This window comes from Felis catus, chromosome B2 (genome assembly GCF_018350175.1).
Source record: "Felis catus isolate Fca126 chromosome B2, F.catus_Fca126_mat1.0, whole genome shotgun sequence".
NCBI classification, from domain to species: Eukaryota; Metazoa; Chordata; class Mammalia; order Carnivora; family Felidae; genus Felis; species Felis catus.
The window spans coordinates 29,990,785-30,015,396 of NC_058372.1; the positions used below are offsets into that span (position 1 = coordinate 29,990,785).

General features: G+C 45.8%; 1 protein-coding gene and 2 long non-coding RNA genes across 8 annotated transcripts in view; 2 read left to right on the plus strand and 1 right to left on the minus strand.

Annotated features, from left to right (window-relative positions):
• The window catches only part of FLAI-K (saoe class I histocompatibility antigen, A alpha chain-like), a 184,168-nt gene that overhangs the window by 59,132 nt on the left and 100,424 nt on the right, over positions 1-24,612 (plus strand). For 2 of the 6 annotated variants that reach the window (XM_045056986.1, XM_045056987.1), the window contains exons 1-5: positions 10,852-11,013; positions 11,295-11,564; positions 11,763-12,038; positions 12,640-12,915; positions 13,033-13,140. The exons of 2 other annotated variants lie outside the window; for them this stretch is intronic. In XM_045056986.1, the coding sequence (XP_044912921.1) occupies positions 10,941-11,013; positions 11,295-11,564; positions 11,763-12,038; positions 12,640-12,915; positions 13,033-13,140 (1,003 nt within the window). In that variant the 5' untranslated portion in view covers positions 10,852-10,940. 6 annotated transcript variants of the gene reach the window in all.
• LOC109499537 lies at positions 689-5,216 on the plus strand. Its single transcript, XR_002156844.3, has 3 exons — positions 689-1,076; positions 2,892-3,432; positions 4,098-5,216. It is a non-coding gene; the product is annotated as an uncharacterized LOC109499537 (long non-coding RNA).
• Positions 9,960-10,721, minus strand: LOC123385333. Its single transcript, XR_006597655.1, has 2 exons — positions 10,583-10,721; positions 9,960-10,058 (listed from the first exon to the last, which is right to left on the minus strand). It is a non-coding gene; the product is annotated as an uncharacterized LOC123385333 (long non-coding RNA).

Here is a 24,612-nt window from a genome sequence, read left to right on the forward strand (position 1 = left end):
GGCTGGGGAAGGGTCAGAGTCCTGTTATGCAGGTCGCCCCGGCATGTTTTGATCAGGAAGTATGAAAGGGTGAGTGGGAGGTTACTCAAGGGGTGGAGGCATGGTCTGAGGTTTCTGCGATTTTCCCGGAAAGGGGGCATGTAGGGGACATAGTCACTCAGGTGGAGGACACAGAACAAGATGGAGTTGGCCGGCGTAGGTCCGCCCTTTCACTACTAATCTGTGGGGAAGAGACCTATGAAGTCAATGGGGAGCATATATTAATATTCCTTATGTTTCCCCTGCTGCAACCAATATGATGTCCAAAATGAATTATAATCCAGTAAAAGGGCTCGAACAACACGAAAATGGGCATATGAAGCCAAACGCTGCTGAAATGCAGCCTCCTTCTATGGAACTGGGATATCCTGTACAGAATTCAAATTTAGTGTAAGGGCCACTGTTCCTGAACAATGTTATGTCTTACCATCAAAATGGTTAACAACTGTCCTGGTGTGGGTGGAACAGTGGCCCCTTCCAAAAAAGAAATTAGAGGCTTTAGAGCAATTAGTGCAAGGATGCCGGTCATATAGAAATGTCCACTAGTCCATGGAATTCTCCGGTGGTTGTGATAAAAAAAGATCTGGGAAATGGAGAATGTTAACGGACTTAAGGAAGGTAAACAAGGTTATATAACCTATGGGACCTTTGCAACCTGAACTCCCATCCGCTACTATGGTTCCTCAGAACTGGTCATTAATTATAGTAGATTTGAAAGATTGTTTTTTCACAATTCTACTATAGCCAGATGAGAGAGAAAAATTTGCTTTTTCTGTACCTTCATACAATCATATGATTTCTGTGCAACGCTATCAATGGAAAGTGCTTCCACAAGGTATGCTAAATAGCCCTACTATGTGTCAGCATTTTGCTAATCCGCCGCTTTAACAATTATGAATTTGGTTTCCACAGGTGTTGATTATCATTACATGGATGATATTCTTTTTGCTGCAGAAATGCCTACACAGGTAGAAGATCTTTATCAAGCTGCTAGATTATTGTTGCCCAAATACGGCCTAATAATAGCAGAGGATAAGGTACAAACCCAAGATCCCTTCCTTTATCTTGGTGCAAAAATTCACAAAGCAACCATCCTTCCTCAAAAAGTACAAATATGCTGAGATAATTTAAAAACTTTAAATGATTTCCAGAAGTTACTTGAAGATTAAAATGGTTGCGACCTGCTTTGGGAATCCCAACTTCTAGCTTATCTCATCTTTTCGGAACATTAGCCCTTGATCCCAAACTTAACAGCCCTAGAGTCCTCACAAAAGAGGCAGAGGCTGAACTACAATTGATTAAAAATCATATTTAGAATTGTCAGCTCACTTGGATTCGACTTAATGTTCCTCTTCAATTACTGATTTTCCCTACTCCATGTTCTCCAACTGCGGTCTTACGGCAGGATGGGGGAATCATCGAATGGCTGTTTTTACCAAAAAAGGACACTAAAATTCTTACCATATATCTGAATAAAATGGGGAATATAATTTGTAGAGGCTGAACGCAACTACATGTGCTTTATGGTGGTGATCCTTCCTCTATAATTATTCCTTTATCATATCAACAAATTGATATGGCTTCCCAAAATAATATACAAAGGCAAATAGCCTTGTCCAATTACGTAGGGAAGTTAGACAGTCACTATCCAAAGAACCAAAATTTGTCATTTCTCAAGGCTACATCATGGATTTGGCCAAAGAGAATTTGAAACCAGCCTTTAGCTGATGCTGACATATATTTTACAGATGGAAATGGTCATGGTAGAGCTTCTATACATGGTCCTATTTCTAAGGTCTGACAGACACCCTATACATCTACCCAAAAGGCTGAATTAGCAGCCGTTATAGAATTGTCGCATCTTGTACCTGCCTCCCTCAATGTTGTGACAGATTCACAATATGTGTGGCTCACGGTCCTAAATATTGAAACCGTACATATTGTTCCATGAAATGAATTACATCGTCTGTTTTTGCATTTACAAGAATTAATACTCCATAGACAACACCTTTTACATATCACTGATATTCACAGTCATTCTAACCTTCCTGGACCGTTAGCCTTAGGAAATTCCATTGCTGATGATTTATTACAAGGTACCTTACAGAAGACATAACAGGAGCATATGATTCACCATAGTAATGCCCGAGGACTTGCCCATAGACACGCTGTAACACATGCTCAGTCAAAAGACACTGTTAGTGCCCGTCGTTCTTGTGGGCCCCTCACTGTGGCTCCATACACCTCTGGAGTGAATCCTCGTGGACGACAGGCAAATGAACTTTGGCAATCTGATGTTACCCATATTCCAGCTTTTGGTAAGCTCTCTTACGTGCGTGTTACTGTGGATACTTTCTCCAGATAGATCTGGGCCACGGAATGTACCAGAGAAAAGGCTATGCACGTTATTGCTCATTTTCTTGAAACCTTTGCAATTCTAGGTATCCCACAATGCATTAAAACTGATAATGGCCCTGCATATGTATCTCATAAGGTAGCCCGCTTCTTTGCAGCCCAACAAATTACTCCTCTTACTGGCATTCCCTATAACCCTCAAGGTCAAGGGATCATAGAACGCACTCATCAGGTACTTAAAAATATATTAATTAAACCAAAAGGGGAAAAAGAAGAAGGACTTAGACCGATACCACGGGACGAATTACATTGTACCTTATATACTTTAAACTTCTTGGACACACAAGGACCCCATACATGTCCTGCTGCTGAGGTACACTGGCACAAGCAAAATGCCATCCCTGTTTATCACCTGGTATACTGGAAGGATGAGAAGGGACACTGGGAAAAGGGAGAGGTTGTTGTGTGGGGCAAACGGTATGCTTATGTCTTCACAGATCAAGGTTACCAGTGGTTACCCAGTCATGGCTTAAAACCCAAGCATGAGCCGATCCAAGCAACCTCAGTTCACCATGACTCCACTAGTCAAAGAGTTTCACAGAATTTCCATCCAGAAACTGAGAATTGTGCCCAATGACCACACCCTCTTCCGAGGCACACTAGGACTGCTCAACCTCCTCCCCGGGGACAAGTTAAAAGGTTGACACATGATGCTGAAAAAATATTGATGCAGACTTGCAGCCCACAAACTCCTGCTCACCTTTTCTTTGTGATGCTCACAGTTATAACCATCACAAGAAGGGCTGATAACTATACTTTCTGGGATTATACCCCTCATCCACCTCTCAGTCAGGATATGACTCAATTGGTATGACTCCCCTGTGCCAGTGTATACCAATGACACTGAATGGACCCCTGGGCCATTTGACAGTGGAGGACCACGTAGGCCAAACGAAGAAGGTACTGTTATGGATGATTATACTATAGGGATTGAAGATCCTCAAATATGTTTTCATTATGGGAAACACTGCCTCAAAAGTAAGTCTCAAGCATGGCTATCTATTATTAAAAATGGGATCCAGCACAAACATATGTTCGTACTATCAGCCCATTCTCTGATTGGCTCCAATCTTACAATTAATGACACTCCTCCGGTGTTTCCGTCTTGTGCTACTTGTACATTGTCAGAATGGGACGAATGGGTGACTTAGGAAGCATGTAGAGGGGACATAGGGTGAGTTCCTTTAAATACTTCCTATGGAAGCATCATTGATTGGAACCCTATGGGCTCAGTTCGCCTTAAAAATTCATTACAAAATCTACAATGGTGTGTTCATAATCATACTATTGTCACCACTCCTAATGGCTCAATTGTTTGGCACAGTGGGGGATTTTCTGCGTCCAGTCCTCATTTACAACCAGGACCCTTACAAAAGCATATATGGAAATTAACTGCTGCCCCCTACCCTTTCCATACCTGGAAGGGCACATAGTATAAAAACAGCTCCAGCAACATTTCTACTTTATCTTTCACGGTCAATAGTACCTGGTACATACGGGCTTGTGTCCGTTTGCCATGCATACTATTAAAAGGACAGAGAGTTAGGATTGATTCTGGTGCCCTTATAATCTGTGTTAACTGCTCTTTATACATATATATGTTGTCTTAACAATTCTATACCCTTTACTCTGTCACCCGAAAGCTTGTATTTATTTAGAGCACAACCTGGCCTGTGGCTGCCGGTTCAGGTGTCTTGACCATGGCAACATTGTTCAGAAATGTATCTGATGGACCACACTCTAGGCGAGTTCCTCATCGATCCCGATCCTGACCGGTTTGCTGGAATGCTTGTTGCAGCTCTCATAGGCATTATTGCTGTGACTGTGGCCGCAGCTACTGCGGCTGTCTCATTGCACCAATCTGTGCAGACAGTACAATTTTTACAACAATGGCATGAGAAATCGCACCAACATTGGAAGACACAGCAGGATATTGACAGTAGACAGTCCAGTGAGATTGCAGGCCTACAACAGGCTGTGTGATGCTGCTGGGAGATCAGTTACTGAGCCTACAAAGACAAGTATCATTACAATGTGATTGGAACACTACATCAATATGTGTAACCCCATTACCATTTAATAACACTAAATTTCCATGGAATGATGTTAGAGACACTTGCTCGGACAATCTGACATGTCTATGGACATTCAACATCTGCAAGCACAGATATATGAGACTTTCAAAAGAAATCTGGACATGTTATCTGGCTCTAAGATCTTAGAAAGTATATCAGAGGGATGAGGAATATTAAACTCTATAGAGCATGTTAAGATTTTTAGCTTTTCTACTGCTATTCTGTTTATATTAATATGCGGTGTATTTATCATTGCATGTACAGTCTGGTGCCAGAGACAAGGAGGCTGTCAATGTATCAACCAACAGTTCGGGATATGCAATGTCCTCCTACAGTCCATCGTATACAGACAGAAAGGGGGAGATGCTAGAGAACAGGCTGGAGGCACCATAAGAATGTCCTGAAAGAAAGGGACAGAGCAGCAAGAAACTGAAAGAAGTTTCATTCCCAGGACAGAAAGCCACTGGGAGTTATGGTTCTCTCCAGAAGGACATCATCCGGGCGCCACCCTGCGGATAAGAATGTTTTATCTGGTGCCAGATGTACTCATGACCCAGTATGGAAAACACTGCAGGTACATGACCTGTCAAGATGCCAAATACTATGTTATATGTGCTTGCTGTTGTCAACAATTTGCAAAAATAAAAGTGGCTTGAGCCAGGGGACTGAGGCTTTGGCTCCTGGAGAGTCTTAGTTCCCTGCTTTGTAATCCTCTCATCACCACACCTCTAGGACCTGTCTCTCTACATATTCCACACTCTCATTTTCTTTGTGTTTATTTATTACCATAATAGGTGTGTGACATTTCGTGTCTTCCTTTCCAAAGGGTTCTCTAATATTTCTAATTCTCTTTTTTTTCTTATTATTTGAGTGTAGTTTACGCCCACTGTTCCATTCCTTTCAGGTTACAGCATAGTGACTCGTCATATAATCCAATAATTGCACTCTTGGGTGTTTACCCCCCAAAAGTGAAAACACCAATTTTTTTATTTTTAAGGTTTATTTATTTTTATTGAGATACAGAGAGAGAGTACACAAATAGGGGAAGGGCAGAGAGAGAGGGAAAGGGAGGGATAGACAGAGAATCCCAAGCCAACTCACTGCTGTTAGCCCAGAGCGTGATGCGGGGTCAACTTAAACTGTGAGTGTACATGTCCACACGATGAAGCATTGTATAGACATTTAGATGCTATTTCCACATCAGAAATGATTTTTGTTTCACTTAGTTTTGAATCATTTAGAAATAGGAGTCCAAGGAAGTGTTTCTACTTTTCAGTTTTCCCTGTATCACCATCACGGGGCTGGAGGACCAGGTGCACAGGGACACAGACACCTCAGCAATGACACTGGCCCTGAGCTCTCCTCCCTGCAATCCTGCCTCACCCCTGAGCCTGACCCCTGTGGACTCCAGGGCTGCTCAGAACCTTTTTCCTCTCCCCACTGATGCCCAGGATTCTGCTCAGACATGTCTACCAGACTTACAGTCCAGACCCCACTCAGGCTTCTCAGTCAGAATCCACCTGAGAGCAGAGCAGTGGGGGATGTCCCCTTACCTTCCACCCCACGTGCGGCCATAGGACTAAGGAAAGAACCCCAGCTGCCTTTCTCCTCCTCAGCCAGGCCCTCCCTAGGTCTCCTTAAGCTCCAGCACCTGGACAGGGTTGTGGACACCAGGGGGCGCCCTCATCCCACATGATGTTCAGCGTTTGAGGTTCTTGTAAAAGTCCCACTGATACAACCTGTGTCCACCCATAGACAAATGGGTAAGGAAGATGTGTGGTATATACACACATATACAAACACACATGATAGGATATTATGCAGCCACAAAAAGGATGAGATAGTGCCACTTGTGACAACATGGATGGACAAACAGGGCAGTGTGTCTGCTACGTGAAAGAAATCAGACTGAGAAAGACAAGTACCACATGATCTCACTCCTATGTGGAACTTACAATACAAGACAAATGAATAAATAGACAAGCAAACAGCAGAATCACACCTATAAATACAAAGAACTCACTGATGACTGCCAGAGGGAAGGAGGTTGGGAGGATGGGCACAGTGGGTGAGGGGACTGGGAGACACAGGCTCCAGGTATGGAAGGAACAGGTCTTAGGATTAAAAGGCACAGCACAGGGGATATCATGAGTGATACTGTAACATCACTGTCTGGTGACAGGTGGCAGCTACACTCTGGTGAGCACAGCATGGTGTAGACAGAGGGTGAAGGGCCCCTGGGTGGCAGTGGGTTCTCCGCTCATAGTCCCAGGGTCATGGGATCCAGCCCTGCAGGAATCAGCCTGCTTGAGATTCTCTTATTCCCTCTCTCTCTCTCTCTCTCTCCCTCTCTGCCTCCCTTACTTGCTCTGGCTGTGTCTCTGTCAAAAAAAAGAAAATGTATACAGAATTTGAGTCACTGTGTTGTACCCCTGAAACTAACGTAATCGTGTCTTTCAGCTATATTCAAAGTTAAAATATTTTTTTAAAGAAATTAATTAGGAAGTATAACTGTAGGGGTGCCTTGGTAGGTAAGTTGGTTGGGCATCCGACTCTTGATTTCATCTCAGGTCATGTATGATCTCCTGGTTCCTGGGTGTGAGACCTGCATCAGGCTCTGTGAAATGGTGCGTCCTCTCCCATGGCTGCAACTGCAGAGAAAACGTGCAGTTACAATAAGGCATGGGAAGGCTAAGTGAGACTGGCAGAAGCACAAACCTCTATTCATGCAGGTGTTCGTGTGGTGTGTGGGGACAGAGGAGAGACTGAGGTGCAAAAAAAAATTAATTGAATGAGAGAGGAAAGGGACCGGACATAGAAATGAAGAAAATATCCCAACATGGCATCAAGGTTGGGAGGCATAAACTTGTCAGGCACCCATTAGGCATCAGGCACCATTCTCTGGACTATATGGTTCAAGACAAAGTCTCTAAGGAACAAGGAGACTCTGAAGAGTTGGAGGAACCAATTTCATGGGATCATTGCTCACTGGAGGAGACAATGTGCAGCTCATCAGGCCGCTCACTGCTACTGCCCTCAGTGTGACCCTGCACCTCACTGAGGATCTTTTCACTTGACACAAATGTGATGGCCAAGCCCTTGGGGGAACTGGCCTGCTCAGGCCTCCTGGAAGGAGACAGAGGGTAGCACTGGAAGACCCCAAAGTAGGAAGACACCTAAAAGGAGGGACGAGGGTGTAATGTATGAAGACATAGGAAATCAGGGGCTGGGAGAGGACACTGGGAGGTCTGTGTAGGTGTGCAGCTTACAGGTAGGTGTTGGAATCACCAGGCCGGTGGTAGTTGATGGCAGAGTTCACCTGCTTAATGTCCATGCCTTGGCCACATAGGTTGCTGGCCACAAGAATTCGTTATTGAAGACCTTTACTACTGTGACCAAGAAAGCCTTTGTCAGAAAGACAATCATAAAAATGTTCACAGTCCTTTATCTCACGGGTCTCATTTCTTCCCAAGACACAAGTCATGTTTCTATCTCTCACTCCCCTCTTCTCCCAGGGCGTCCCACAATAGATGGCAATGGCTGGGAAGTTCTGTTCCACCAGGAGCTGGGCCAATGCCATGCTACGCTGAGCAGACTTCACAAAGATCTCGCCTCTGTGTGGAGAGTAGGGGGATGTGGGCCCATGGGTGTGTGTGTGGAGGGGAGAGTGATAATGTGCCAGAGTGGGAGATTTCTGGAAGTACACCTTCCACTTGAATCCCACTAAGTCCCTCTTATTCCCTGCTACATGATTCCTTTATTCCTCTAAGGATAATTACTCTTCCATTCCCTCCTTTGCTTCGGATTTTTCTGAGCAAATCGGCCTCCGAGGAGATACAGAGAACAGTAACCAAATCTGGCAAACATGTTAGGAGACAGGAATGAGGTACTCCATGACAAAGGGATAAGTATTGGAACTAGGGTCTGGAACGACCATGAACAATATTCCTGCTTATGAAATATTAAACCTAAGACCTACCCTAATTCTGGGAGTAGTTTTAGTGTGAAAAAGTTGCACAATCCGTAAGCTGAGAGAAAGCTTCTCCTCAGGGTGTGATACAAGAAGAAATAAACATATTTAAGAACCCTAACAGGGCCAATGTATATGGGAATATTTAAGGATTTAAAAGTCCGTCCAGATTTTTTTTTAAAGTTTATTTATTTTAAGACAGAGAGAGACAGAGTGACTATGAGCAGCAGGGAGGGGCAGAGACAGAGATAGAGACAGAGAGATCAAGAGAGAGAATCTCAAGCAGGCTCCACTCTGTCAGCACAGAGCCTGACACAGGCCTCCATCTCACAAACCATGAGATCAGGAGTCAGACCCTTAACTGACTGAGCCACCCAGGCTCCCAAAACACTGAGTCTTTATTATTGATGGGTTGTACGTATTTTATTAATTTTTTTTCAACGTTTATTTATTTTTGGGACAGAGAGAGACAGATTATGAACGGGGGAGGGGCAGAGAGAGAGGGAGACACAGAATCGGAAACAGGCTCCAGGCTCTGAGCCATCAGCCCAGAGCCTGACGCGGCGCTCGAACTCACAGACCGCGAGATCATGACCTGGCTGAAGTCAGACGCTCAACCGACTGCGCCACCCAGGCGCCCCGCTGGGTTGTACGTATTTTAAAATATGCAACTGAAGACAGAAGAAACAGCAGCCCCCACATCGGGAACTGGTCTGACAGTGACAGCTGGGCCTCAGTGTGGTCAGAAGCTGACTGATGCCACCACTGGGCCATATTATTCCTGTGGGACATGAGCCAGTCATCTCACGGAACATAAACAGCACACAAGGACACTCGGAAACCATGACATTACTTCATCTAATTAGAGACAAAAACAAGGCGCTGTACGACCCACAAAACACCAAACATCTCCCTGTGCTGGTTACTGAGCAATCACTGCTTTTTACCATTTCTTTGTTTATATCAAGTTTTTATTTAAATTCCAGTTAGTTAACATACAGTTTAATATTAGTTTCAAGAGTAGAATTGCGTGATTCATCGCTTACATACAACACCCAGTGCTCATCACAAGTGCCCTCTTTAGAACCCATCACCCATGAGCCCATCCCATTTAACCTGTGACCCACCCAGAAGCTTGACAGCTTCTCAGTACTGACCACCCTGTCTGTTGGAATTTGTGGTAATATTAAAACAAATGATTTTCTTTAATTTTTTTAACGTTTATTCATTTTTGAGAGAAAGAGAGAGACAGAGTGCAAGCAGGGGTAGGGCAGAGAGACAGGGAGACACAGAATCCTAAGCAGGCTCCAGGCTCCGAGCTGTTAACACGGAGTCCCACGCGGGGCTTGAACTCATGGACCGTGAGATCTTGACCTGAGCCCAAGCCAGATGCTTAACCAACTGAGCCAACCAGGTGCCCCAAAACAAATGACTTTTGATAATTTGATTACACTCTAATCAATGGTGGAACATCTATATTACTTAGTGAAACAACACACAACACGTTACTTAAAAACAATTATGCATTAGGACAAGATCCATTCCATGTGCAGATGGGCCTATGGAGTTAATGTAACAGAGAAAGACACACTCAATGATACTGTTTCAGGTCCCAGTTTGCAAATAACCTCAGAGAAACTACACATTGTGTAGATTTAATATAGTATCAAAAATGAATATCCATAATTATCTGAAAAGGTTATAACACATACTATTTTCCTATATTTGGTCAAGGACATAAATTTTTTCATATACTTCGAACAAAACAACACAATAGATGCAGAAGCAAATCTGAACATCCAGTGGTCTTCTAAGGAGACAGAAGAAAGAGACTTGCAATGAAAGAAAACCACCCTTCTCACTGCCCCTTTTATTTGGAACATTGTCACTTTCCATACAAACAATATTTCTGTTTTCATATGATTGTAAATGAATTAATAAATACTTGAACCGGTTTTATTCCTACTATGGTAAATATGGATCGCTATAATCCACAGACACACAATTATCCCTGGGATCCTCACTAATTTGTAAGACTGTAGAGATATCCTGAGAACAAAATGCTGGAGAATCAGTGACTCACACAGCTCCTGGTCCACGGCTCAGGGACACAGTGGGACAAAGAGCGCTCTGTGCAGTAGGTGAGGCGTCCAGGCCAAGTCCCAGGTCCCCAGGCCCGCCTCTCAGGGACTCTGGCCCCAGGGCGGCGTCGGGGGCGGGGAAGCCCAGTGTTGGGGAGTCCCCATCTGCCCTGGTTTCACTTCTCCCTGTCACAACCTGTGTCAGGTCCTTCTGCCTGGATACTGATGACGCGGCCTCGGTTCACACTCTTATTATTAGTGTCCGATTTCCGAAGAAGCCAATCAGCGGCACCGCGGTTCCGGGGTATCAAGTTTCCGCACCCGCCTCCTGAGACTCACATTTCTCCCCAGACCCCGAGGATGCGGTTCCTGATGTCCCGAACTGTGCTCCTGCTGCTGTTGGGGGCCCTGGCCGCGCCCCAGACCTGGGCGGGTGAGTGCGGGGTCGGGAGGAAAGGGACTCTGAGGGGCAGGAGCGAGAAGACCGCCCGGCGGGGACGCGGAACCCCCGGGGAAGCCGACTGTCCACCGCCCGGACCCAGACCTCCACCCGGGCCTCGCCCCGGGCTCCCCTCCCCCGTCCCTCCCGGACTCCGCCCTGCTCTCCCCAACTCGGGTCCCCCTCGCCCTGCCCTCCCGTCCCCCTCCCCCTGGGACCCGGGCCCCGCGCGGGGAGGAGGGTCGGGCGGGGTCTCAGCCCCTCCGCGCCCGCAGGCTCCCACTCCCTGAGGTATTTCTACACCGCGGTGTCCCGGCCCGGCCTCGGGGAGCCCCGCTTCATCGCCGTGGGCTACGTGGACGACACGCAGTTCGTGCGGTTCGACAGCGACGCCCCGAATCCGAGGATGGAGCCGCGGGCGCCGTGGGTGGAGCAGGTGGGGCCGGAGTATTGGGACCGGAACACGCGGAACGAGAAGAACAACGCACAGATTTTCCGAGTGGACCTGAACACGATGCTCCGCTACTACAACCAGAGCGAGTCCGGTGAGCGACACGGGCGGGGTCCAGGTCACGACCCGCATCCCCACGGACGGGCCGGGGTCGCCCCGAGTCTCCGGGTCAGAGCGCTGCCCTGAGGCCGCGTGACCCCCGTCCCACCACCCTGGAAGAGCCCGAGGGAGGTTTTAGGCGGGTTTACTTTCGGTTTCACCTTAATCGCTGCTGCTCTGGGGGCGGGGACAGGATCGCACAACATCCAGACAATGTATGGCTGTGACGTGGGCCCAGACCGGCGCTTCCTCCGCGGGTACAGTCAGGACTCCTATGACGGCAAGGATTACATCGCCCTGAACGAGGACCTGCGCTCCTGGACCGCGGCGGACACCGCGGCGCAGATCACACGCCGCAAGTGGGAGGAGGCCGGTGTGGCGGAGCAGGAGAGGAACTACCTGGAGGGCACGTGCGTGGAGTGGCTCGCCAAATACCTGGACATGGGGAAGGAGACGCTGCTGCGCGCAGGTACTGGGACCGCGGGGCCTCCTCGATCTCCCCTCCACTGGGGCTGGCTGCCCACGAGGAAGGGAAAATGGACTCAGTGTCATGACTCCTCCCACGGGTGGGAAGAGGGAGATCCGCCTCGGAGTTCATCTGCCTACTAGAGGCTGACTCACCTTGAGGGTGCTTTTCTCTAAAACACAGGCAGGTATCCAGTCTCTCCCTGGGATGCCTGTTGAGATCATCCCAGAAATAACCCATCAGCAGTTCCCTTTGACCCTGGCAGCCACCTTGTGAACTCTGCCCTTCCCTCTCAAGGCCTTGATCTCCCTGAGAACATCTTTGGAGATCTGACTCCGGGTTTTCTGAATCATTCACCCTCCACCACAGTCAGAACTATAGTGTGTTCCCCACTTTAGATCTGCAGCCTCCCACCCGGGCTCTCTCCCTGATTCCAGAACTTAACAAGCATCAGGAGATCCCAAAGGCTAGACTGGGGTCTGGGTTTTGTGCTTCTTCCATCCAGACCAGTGGTCCCGTCCACCTCAGGATGGTCAGGTGGATGCAGTTTCAGTGGCCCATAAAGCTAAACCACAGTGTGGATTCTCTGTTTCTTCTTCCTCAGAATCTCCCAACACACGCGTGACCCGCCACCCCATCTCTGACCGTGAGGTGACCCTGAGGTGCTGGGCTCTGGGCTTCTACCCTGCGGAGATCACCCTGACCTGGCAGCGTGATGGGCAGGACCACACCCAGGACGCAGAGCTTGTGGAGACCAGGCCTGCGGGAGATGGGACCTTCCAGAAGTGGGCAGCTGTGGTGGTGTCTTCTGGAGAGGAGCAGAGATACACGTGCCATGTGCAGCACGAGGGGCTGCGCGAGCCCATCACCTTGAGATGGGGTAAGGAGGGTTTGGGGTAGACCCCCGTGTCAGAGAAAGCAGGGCCCTTCTGGAGAATTTCACAAAGTCAAAACTGAAGCCAGAGGTCTGGGCCCCTCACCTTCCTTCCCTTTCCAGAGCCATCCTCTCAGCCCTCCATCCCCATCCTGGGCATCATTGCTGGTGTGGCTGTCCTTGTGGTCATTGTGGTGGTTGGAGCTGTGATCTGGAGGAAGAAGTTCTCAGGTAGGAACAGAGTGGGGGGATGTGAGTTCTCTTGTCCCGCTGGGGGGTTTCCTAGGTAGCACATTGTCCTGCCCAGTTCCTGGGAAGTTCCATCCACACACATGGACGTGCCCACTCTGGAGCCGTTACTAACAATCCCTCTGTAGCAAAGCACTTGTGAAAATGAAGAACAGATTTTCACTTGGTAATTCTGGTGACGGGGACCTGATTCCCAGCAGTGACAGGACAGAGAGGAAGGTCCCTGCTGAGGTCAGACCTCCAGAAAGTCAGGTGGTCTTGTGACCCCACACCTCTTTCTTCATGTATCCCAATCCTGTCCTGGGTGTTCAGTCAGAACTCTGGAAATGTCATTGTGGACCAGGACTAGGAGGTTGCTCTAGGATCACATGGCCCACCTGTCCCAGGTCTCTAACATGCTATTTTCTTCCACAGGAGGAAAGGGACCACGCTATTCTCACGCTGCACGTAAGTATGGAGGGGGTGATCCCTGAAACCCTGGGATAGTGTAGACAGGACCCCATGGGGAGCTCACCCCCGCCCCCCTGCCCATAGCTGCTCTTTTAGTCTCATCTCCCGTGGCTCTGATCGTGTCCTGTTTGTTCTACCCAAGGCGATGACAGTACTCAGGGCTCTGATTCGTCTGTAATGGCTCCTAAAGGTAAGACTCTGGAGGGTGAAGTGGGGAGGAGTGGTGGCACTAGGGACACTTTGAGCATGCATGGGGGCTGTTGAGTTTGTGGCACTTATGTGACTGACCTAAATGTGTTCATGATGATTTTTTGTCACAGTGTGAGACCCACTGCTTGTGGTGGACTGAGCGATGCAGGATCTGTTCACACTCCCACTTGGTGACATCAAGGTCCCCTGACTTTCTTCAGATGGTGTCAGGTGTGTCTGTGTTCCTATTAGCATATCGTGAGGATGCAGGAGAGTGGCCCCCATGCCCACCATGACCCCTCCCATACTGATTCGTGTTCTGTCTCCATTCCTGTCTTTACTTCATGTTGGCCTGAATACTGACACCTTACTTCCCCTACTGAAAATGAGAATCCAGATATGAATTTGTGTTTTGTAATTCTGGGTATGTGGGGATGATGAGTTAATAAATGAGAAAATTTGTAAAATTGCAAGAGAAAATAAATGAAAGCACTGAGAACCTCCCAGAACCCGCATATTTCTTGTGCTGTGTCTGTTGCAGGTGGGGACAGGAGAGGGCTGGAGGAGCTGAGTGTAGACGGGGCCTGTGTCCAGTCGGTGCTCAGTGCATCCTTGGTGTGTCAAGCTCCCTCCTCAGCTGGGTCATGTCTCTGCTCCTTGTCCTTGTCCCTTCTGTGGAACCTTGTCTCACCAGGACCATGACTACAGGGACATGGACATCATCTGTCACCAGGACCTTGTGAAGCAAGAGCTTCCTGTGACTGGGTCAGCCCAGGCTCCATCCTGGGTCGTGACCTCAGCCCCCTCTTTTGGGTGGTTTTTTCCCCCTTGTTTCTGTGGAGCATCAGACCTGTTCTGCTCTTGTGTCCAAGTTCCTGTCTCATTCTCCCCGGGTGACCCCGGTGGCTGCAGCACCAGGAGTTCTTTGGACTCTCATTCTCACAGGCCTTGGTGGCCCCTGCACACAGAAGTCTCTGGGGTTTGGAGAGGTGAATTTTCAGATTGATCCATCTCCTCCCTCTAGAGCTGTCTTCTGGATTATTCTTTAGATTCTGGAGGTTGAGAGGAAACTGGGAGTTTCTCATCCTTCTTCAACTTAGTTTACTTTCTACCTCCCTGTCTCTCTGCCCCCTCTCCGTGCCCTTAGTGATGCTGGTTCTTGCTCCCATCCAAGTTCGTGGATGTATAAAGAAGGGTCTAATGTAGATTTCTATTTGGTTGGAGAAAGGGCCCCATGGAGCCTACATACAGTGATTCTGAAGATAGGACTGTAACTATATGCTGTGCTGTGCAGGGAAAATGCTGTGGGAGGGGGGAGCTGAGCAGAGAGAGGAAGGGGGGAGCAGCCCTGAGGGAAAGTAGAAGCGGCACTGATGGTGAGGTGGAGGTACTTTGTGCGGGAGCTGCCAGGGACCGACTGTGCCTGAGGCTCATCCAGAAGACAGAGGTCCTCTCCACTGACCAATCGTTCCACTGATAATCTGTGCCACGTGCAGGACCTGCTATTTTTTTCATCTAGGACACCTCAGTAAGTAAGAAGAGGCAAACATGCTGGTCTTGTGGAGAATATGTCCTAGGGGTGAGGGACAGACTCCACTTGACCCTGGAACAATGTGGGGACTGAGGGCAATCACCCCATTGAGCAGTCACAAATCCAAGTATAACTTTTGACTCCCCTGAAAGTTAAGTACTACCACTAATAATGTACGGTTCATAAGAAGCCTTACTGAAAAGAGGAATAGTCATTTAACACATATTTTGTACGTTACATGCATATGTAACATGTATTCTTACAATAAAATAGGCTGGAGAAAATAGTAAGAACACATAAGAGAAATGGCATTGACAGCACTTTTGTAAAAAAGTCCACATATTGGTGGATGTCCCCAGTTCAAACCAGTGTAATTCAGAGTCAACTGTATATTGTTATAAATGTGGTAAATAAGGGAAGTGTTTAAGTTGGAAATTGGTAGGTGCTTTGAGGAAGGTGACCCAGAGAGTTACCTGTGGGGGGACAGGGAAGGTGGCTACTAGGGTGGTAAGTGTGAGCCTCACTGGGAAGCTGACCTCTGAGAGATGTGCAGGACACAAGGAGTTGTTGAAGAGCACGTCTCAGTTCTTTCCAGGCAGGGGAACCTCCAGGCACACGCACTAGGGCAGGAACGTGTCCTTTTTCAAGGAAGGGTGAGAGGCCACTGTGGCTGGAGCAGAGAGCATGTGAAATGCGGTCAGATGTCTAGACTTTAGGATTAGAAGGCTTTTGAGTTTTCTCTGAGTGACATGTGGAGTCACCAGATGGTTTAGATCAGATGGTTCACGTCGTACTACTTGTCTTAGCAGCATGTTTGCTGCTGTGCAGAATCGAGAGGTGAAGGGTGGGAGACCAGTAGGGAAAGTGTAGGAAGCCAGTGCAGTTTCCAGGAGGGGGGATGTTGGATTTATTTTGGGGTTTGAGGAGAGAAAATAACAGGAAGTGACTGTACTCTTGTTATTGTGTGTGTGTGTGTGTGTGTGTGTGTGTGTTCTGGATACATTTAAAGATGAACTTTGCAGCATGTCATAATGTATTAATTCTGGGTTGTGAGAAGGAGGAATCAAGGACAGCATCCAATACTTCAGACTGCAAGAAGAAAGGAGGGGTATCTTCCAATGAGACAGGGAAGATTTTGGAAGTAGGACATTCGGGGAAGCTTCATCACAGGCACTCAATTTAGGAATGTTGAATTTGACATTATTAGAAATGCAAGCGAAGTTCCAGCTGGATATAGAGTGCAGGGTGGGAAAATATCTAGGTTGGAGGAATAGATATGGAGGTGACACCAAATAAATGATGTTTAGAGCCTTCAGCATAGATGAGGTCACCAAGGGATGATGGCCATAGAAGAGAAAGGAACAGGACCAAACCCTGGACCCCTCAGTGCTAAGCAAGCTGATCAGAGCACACGCATATACTGAACAGTTCTGGTTCTGCACCTGGAAGGCACACACTCCAGGGACACCCAGCCTTCAGTGTCCACTGGAATTTCCTGGACTGAGGAAGAGCTAGACAGTCTGGAGTAGAGCATGAGATTCTGGGTTTATAACAAGTTTGGTGCTGCTTCTGGTCTTCAGATCACACACTGAGCAGCAAGCACATAAAGCAGGATCCCACGTGGCTGTGCCTCAGCCTCTCCTGTGGGGCTTATTAAGTAGTGATTCCTGGGTCCAGGCCCAACACTCTAACAGGGTATGTCGAGAGAGACCTGAGTGTTTTGTAATGAACCCACAAGCAATCCTGGGGTTCCATCAGATAGAGTTGCAGTGAAGTCACTGATGCAAGAGCCCTCATTGTGGGAAGGGGTCTTACATCCACATTTAAATGTTGTAGTTTTGCCTAGGAAGAAAAATGCAAGACCTGCTGGGAGATACATATTTTCTCTCCCAGGGGGCAGAGCCGGGTGGCAGATTGAGGATGTGGTTATCAGCTCAACATAAAATCTCTGAAATAACAAGAGCGTAGATCTTAAATGTTTTCCCCACACAAAAGGAAATGGTAACTATGTGACATGGTGCAGGTCTTAGCTATGGTTGTAAGCATTTTGCAGCATAGAAACGTATCAAATCAAGAGATTGTAGCCTTAAACTGACACAATGGTGTATGCCAGTTATATCTCAGTAAAACTGGTGAAAAAAAGTCTGAAATCATGCTCTCTAACGCTACTCCCTACATCGACTTCCGCCTCTTTGTGTTACATGTGCACAGTTACAGAGACTGGGATGAGAGAAGGAGAATGTGGGGCCTTGTTCTATTTCAAGGAAAGTCACAAACCAGGCTTGAGTCTACACAGACAGGAACAGAACCCACAATGGACCCGAGGGGGAGGCTCACATATAGCCAGGGCCCTGCTCCTGGGTATAGATGCCACCCTCGCAACACAGTCCCCTGACATAGGACGCTGGATCTGGAGGCTGAGACTGCTGTTGCTGCTGCCCCTTGCAACTAACTGCATGACACCACTGTCACTCAAACACCTGTGCCAAATGCCATGTAGTGCGGTCCCAGCCTATCTGTCCCATGTCCTGAGAGAGAGTCTGGCAGGTGGTCATGTGACTGTGAAGTTTGATGCCACATCCAATGCAAGGCTGTTTGGCAAAGTGGGTTCTCCTCTCCATGGTCTCTGCCCTCCATCAGGATTTTTAAACGTGGAAATCTTTTATGTGGGAAGAGGGTACTAGTTCTGGGCATGGCAACTGGGGACCAGGAATGGAAAAAGAATGACAAATTGCAATATTTGGAGCAGTGATTTGAGACTACAACTTGATATGATACATTGTAGGCACTCAGGTCAGATTAGAGGAAGGAGTGACTAAAAAATGGCATCTTTCAACTTTTCCCCTTGATAGTTGTTATGGGGTCCAGCTTTTGTCTACTCCAGTTCTACTCACAATTAAGTGGAGTAGCACTGTCGGGTGATGAAGTGGTTGTTCAAAATGTCTTCTCCAGCCTTTGTCTCTTCCTAGGATTACGTTACCTAGATCCGTAACACTTCAGATGATCCTTATGTATACACTGACACTTCATATTTCTTTGTACATGCCTGTATTTCTGGGCAGAGTATCCAAAATTTACCAGGTTTTATGTGACCCTCACAAAAGTCTGCAAAATCATTCCAGGTTAGACATTGTGCTCCTCCACCTCTGGTCCACGAACAGCTAGTAATCAAACTGTTTTTAGCAGATCCAATGACGATATACAGGCTTATTTTTGTCTTGATTGCCAGTCTGAGACAAGATAAGGTCTCACTTTCATTTCTGTCTCTATCTGTTTGTGGGCTGATGCACATTCACAGACTAGTGCTGGCTCAAAGAAGACACAGATCACCACTGGTTTAGGTAGACTTGTATTCTACCACCTCCTCTGGTGCTGGATAAATCTCAGAAATGAAACAATTGTGAATGGGGATCCTCTTCCAGTAACACAGTAGACTAAGTTTTAAAGCTGCCTCTTCTTATAAAAACGACTAACAATGATTATATGTGTGTGTGTGTGTATTATATATATATATATATGTATATATTTCATACATATATTTGGTGATGTGTATATATATTACCCAAAAAAACAATCAAGAGAATAATCATTTAGGCCAAAATATAATAATGGGCAAAAAGCCAGGGATGATGGCTGCTCTGATACTTATAGTGTATTTCAAATCTAGAAAATCTTAGCTTGCCTTCTCAGGCTCAGGAACTGAATAGACAGGAAATAATGCCCAGAGCTTATTCTGTTTCATGAGAAATATCCCTCCCTGAAAATATGGGAACAAAAGATTCATAGATTCATGTCCTCAGGAAAGGGTGACACGAATCACATCGACTCCATCTTCAAGAACAAGAAGATATTATTCTAAGGAGGTTTGCTTGGAGCTAGCACAAAGTGAGCAAACAGCTACTTCAAAGAATTTCCAATCACAGACTAACACTTCTGTGATTTGTAATCCAAATTTGCTTTGCTATTTTGGGTCAAAGTACCTTCAAGTCATTATTTTAGTTTATTATTTTCCAGGATTGATATTGACTCAAATTTATAAGAAAGAAACAAATTTCTCTAGAAAAATCTACATTTTACCTGTGTGTCAAAAAATGTACACAAAGAATTGCACAAAGAAAAAGAGAAATTGTAGCATGAAATGTAAAGTACAAACGGGAATAGACTGTGATTGAGTGACTTTAGAGAGAATAGGTAGTAAAAAGAACGTGATAAAACTTCAATATTGCACTCATAGGACACAAAATATAACATGACCATGATATGATATAAATATATAAACATATGTTATGTGAATGAATATTATGTATGTGACATAAAGAAAAAATGCTAGTAAAGAGAGACAGCAACATTCTATAGTGACAAAAGGGTCGAACTATCAGGAGGATGAAACAATTCTGAATATATTGTCACCTCAGCGCCAAATACATGAAAACAAAACAGACAGAAATTAAGAAACAGGTAATACAACTGTAATAGTCAGAAACAATATATCAGTTTCCATAATGGATAGAACCTCTATGCAGAGATCAATAAACATAAAGAAGGCTTGAGCCGTACTGTAAACCAATAGTACAAATCTGACATTTATTGAACATTCCAGCCATCACCAGAATACACATTCTATTAAAATGCAGGTGGAGATTTGTTGAGGATAAATCATATATATTCTATTATATATGTGTGTGTGTGAGTGTGTGTGTGTGTGTGTGTGTGTGTGTGTGTGTGTATGTGTGTCTGTATACCACCTCTTCTTTATCCATTCATCAGTCGATGGACATTCAGGCTCTCTCCATCGTTTACCTCTTGTTGATAATGCTGCTATAAATATTGGGGGGGCATGTACCCCTACAAATACGTATTTTGTACCCTTTGCATAAATACCTAGTAGTGCAATTGCTGGATCATAGAGTATTTCTATTATTAGTTTTCTGAGGAATCTCCACACTATTCTCCAGAGTGCTACACCAGTTTACATTACCACCAACACTGCAAGAGGGTTCCCCTTTCTCCACATGCTCGCAGAAATCTGTCTTGATGACTACTGCTTTGTAATGTAGCTTGAAACCTAGAATCATGATGCCTCCCGTTTTTTGTTTTTCAGAGTTGCTTTGGCTATTTGGCCGGGTCTTTTGTGGTTCCATACAAATTTTAGGATTATTTGTCCTAGCTCTGTGAAAAATGCTGGTGGGGGGGCGCCTGGGTGGCTCACTCGGTTAAGCGGCCGACTTCGGCTCAGGTCATGATCTCGCGGTCCGTGAGTTCAAGCCCTGCATCGGGCTCTGTGCTGACAGCTCAGAGCCCGGAGCCTGTTTCAGATTCTGTGTCTCCCTCTCTCTGACCCTTCCCCATTCATGCTCTGTCTCTCCCTGTCTCAAAAATAAATAAACGTTAAATTTTTTTTTTAAAAAAAAAGAAAAATGCTGGTGGTATTTTGATAGGGATTGCATTAAAGGTATAGATTGCTTTGGGGAGGATAAACATTTTACCAATGTTTGTTCTTCCAATCCATGAACATGGAATGCTTTTCCATTTCTTTGTGTCTTCTTCAATTTCTTTCATAAGTGTTCTATAGTTATCAGAGCCCAAAACTTTTTCCTCTTTAGTTAGGTTTATCCCTAGGTATCTTATTGTTTTTGGTGCAACCCCAAATAGGATTGATTCTTTGTTTCTATTTTTTCTACTTTGTTATTCATGTTTACAAATGCAACACATTTCTGTACATTGATTTAACAGTCTGCTCTTTTGCTGAATTCATGTGTTAGTTCTAGCAATTTTTTGGTGGAATCTTTTGAGTTTTCTACACACAGTACTATATCTTCTGAGAAGAGTGAAAGTTTGAGCACTTCCTTGCCAATTTGGATGCCTTTTGTTTCATTTTGTTGTCTCATTGCTGAAGCTAAGACTTCCATAGTATGCTAATTTTCTGAGGAGTCTTTTGCCCAGACTCTCCCTCCCACTGTCCTCCTGCCATCACCAAGGGGAGTGCTGTGGCATGGTGCTCAGAGCCTTGTCCAGACTTGTCCCCTGTCTTGGCGCCCCTCCTCCTCCCTCCCCTCCAGTGCAGGCACCTGCCCTTGGCCCTCCTCCATCCTGGGCCAACACCCGCAATGCCCTGTCCCCTCTCCTTCATCCCACCCTCACTCCCTTGTGGCCTCCACTCTCCCTGTGTGCAGGAATCCCAGTCTCCCTGGTTCCTCTGCACCCCTCCCCTATGGCCCCATGCCTGCTCACACCCCTTGCCCACATGCTGGGCCCTCACTAAGCTCTCCTCTCTCAGGAGCTCCTCCCATGGGGCCCTGCATCAGCACCCCCTCCTCCTGGCCTTGGCCCAAGTCCCCTCCTCTCTTGTCAGCCTCTGATTCAAGTTTGTTCTGGAACATTCAGTCCCCCCTTCCCAGACCCTTAGCACTAGCCTCCCTTGCTGGCTCCTGCCTTCCCCTCTCCCCCACCAACCAGAAAACTGCTCGAGGTCCCGCTGCCTTATCCTTGGCCCTCACCCCATGCTTTGGTTCCACGACCTCAGTGGGCCTCACTCCTGACATCTGGTCTCCAAACTGGCTGTCCAGCCACGTGGTCAGCACAAGCCTTTCCGCACAGTCAGACTTCTCCCAGTCTGCCCATTCTGGGCTGGAAGTCTCCCCCTAACCCTCCTTGGAGATATGACCTGCCCCCCTCCCAGAACCACCACCACCATGCAGGTCCTTCCCCAAGGTGTGCACCGGGGCGTGTCGAATCTATTTTCTCTTCTACTGCCCTGCCTTTCTTTTCTTTCTTTCTTTCTTTCTTTCTTTCTTTCTTTCTTTCTTTCTTTCTTTCTTTCTTTCTTTCTTTCCTTCTTTCTTTTCTTTTCTTTTCTTTTCTTTTCTTTTCTTTTCTTTTTTGGAAGCATTGCTGAGGCACTTTATAACCATTTTCTTTTTTTTTAAATATGAAATTTATTGTCAAATTGGTTTCCATACAACACCCAGTGCTCATCCCAAAAGGTGCCCTTCCTCAATACACATCACCCACCCTCCCCTCCCTCCCACCCCCCATCAACCCTCAGTTTGTTCTCAGTTTTTAAGAGTCTCTTATGCTTTGGCTATCTCTCTCTCTAACCTCTTTTCTTTTTTCATCCCCTCCCCCATGGACTTCTGTTAAGTTTCTCAGGATCCACATAAGAGTGAAAACATATGGTATCTGTCTTTCTCTGTATGACTTATTTCACTTAGCATAACTCTTTCCAGTTCCATCCACGTTGCTACAAAAGGGCTTATTTCATTCTTTCTCATTGCCACGTAGTATTCCATTGTGTATATATACCACAACTTCTTTATCCATTCATCAGTTGATGGACATTTAGGCTCTTTCCATAATTTGGCTATTGTTGAAAGTGCTGCTATAAACATTAGGGTACAAGTGCCCCTATGCATCAGCACTCCTGTATCCCTTGGGTAAATTCCTAGCAGTGCTATTGCTGGGTCATAGGGTAGGTCTATTTTTAATTTTTTGAGGAACCTCCACACTGTTTTCCAGAGAGGCTGCACCAGTTTGCATTCCCAACAACAGTGCACATCCTCTCCAGCATCTATAGTCTCCTGATTTGTTCATTTTAGCCACTCTGACTGTCGTGAAGTGATATCTGAGTGTGGTTTTGATTTGTATTTCCCTGATGAGGAGCGACGTTGAGCATCTTTTCATGTGCCTGTTGGCCATGTGGATGTCTTCTTTAGAGAAGTGTCTATTCATGTTTTCTGCCCATTTCTTCACTGCATCATTTGTTTTTCGGGTGTGGAGTTTGGTGAGCTCTTTATAGATTTGGATACTAGCCCTTTCTCCGATATGTCATTTGCAAATGTCTTTTTCCATTCCGTTGGTTGCCTTTTAGTTTTGTTGGTTGTTTCCTTTGCAGTGCAGAAGCTTTTTATCTTCATGAGGTCCCAATACTTCATTTTTGCTTTTAATTCCCTTGCCTTTGGTGATGTCTCAAGTAAGAAATAGCTGCGGCAGAGGTCAGAGGTTTTGTCCTGCTTTCTCCTCTAGGGTTTTGATGGTTTCCTGTCTCACATTCAGGTCCTGTAACTGTTTTGAGTTTGTTTTTGTGAATGGTGTAAGAAAGTGGTCTAGTTTCAATCTTCTGCATGTTGCTGTCCAGTTCTCCCAGCACCATTTGTTAAAGAGACTGTCTTTTTTCCATTAGATGTTCTTTCCTCCTTTGTCAAAGATTAGTTGGCCATACTTTTGTGGGTCTAGTTCTGGGATTTCTATTCTATTCCATTGGTCTATGTGTCTGTTTTTTGTGCCAATACCATGCTGTCTTGATGATTACAGCTTTGTAGTAGAGGCTAAAGTCTGGGATTGGGATGCCTCCTGCTTTGGTCTTCTTCTTCAAAATTACTTTGGCTATTTGGGGCCTTTTGTGGTTCTATACAAATTTTAGGATTGCTTGTTCTAGCTTTGAGAAGAATGCTGGTGCAATTTTGATTGGGATTGCATTGAATGTGTAGATAGCTTTGGGTAGTATTGACATTTTGACAATATTTATTCTTCCAATCAATAAGCATGGAATGTTTTTTTCATTTCTTTATATCTTCTTCAATTTCCTTCATAAGCTTTCTATAGTTTTCAGCATACAGATCTTTTACATCTTTGGTTAGATTTATCCCTAGGTATTTTATGCTTCTTGGTGCAATTCTGAATGGGATCAGTTTCTTTATTTACCTTTCTGTTGCTTTATTATTAGTGTATAAGAATACAACTGATTTCTGTGCATTGAGTTTGTATCCTGCGACTTTGCTGAATTCATGTATCAGTCCTAGCAGACTTTTGGTGGAGTCTATCGGATTTTCCATGTGTAATGTCATGCCATCTGCAAAAAGTTAAAGCTTGACTTCATCTTTGCCAATTTTGATGCCTTTGATTTTGTTTTGTTGTCTGATTGGTGATGCTAGAACTTCCAACACTATGTTAAACAACAGTGGTGAGAGTGGACATCCCTGTCTTGTTCCTGATCTCAGGGAGAAAGCTCTCAGTTTTTCCCCATTGAGGATGATATTAGCTGTGGGCTTTTCATAAATGGCTTTGATGATCTTTAAGTATGTTCCTTCTATCATGACTTTCTCGAAGGTTTTTATTAAGAAAGGATGCTGAATTTTGTCAAATGTTTTTTCTGCATTGACTTACAGGAGCATATGGTTCTTTTCTTTTTTCTTTTTAATTTTTTTAACCTTTATTTATTTTTGAGACAGAGAGAGACAGAGCATGAACGGGGGAGGGTCAGAGAGAGGGAGACACAGAATCTGAAA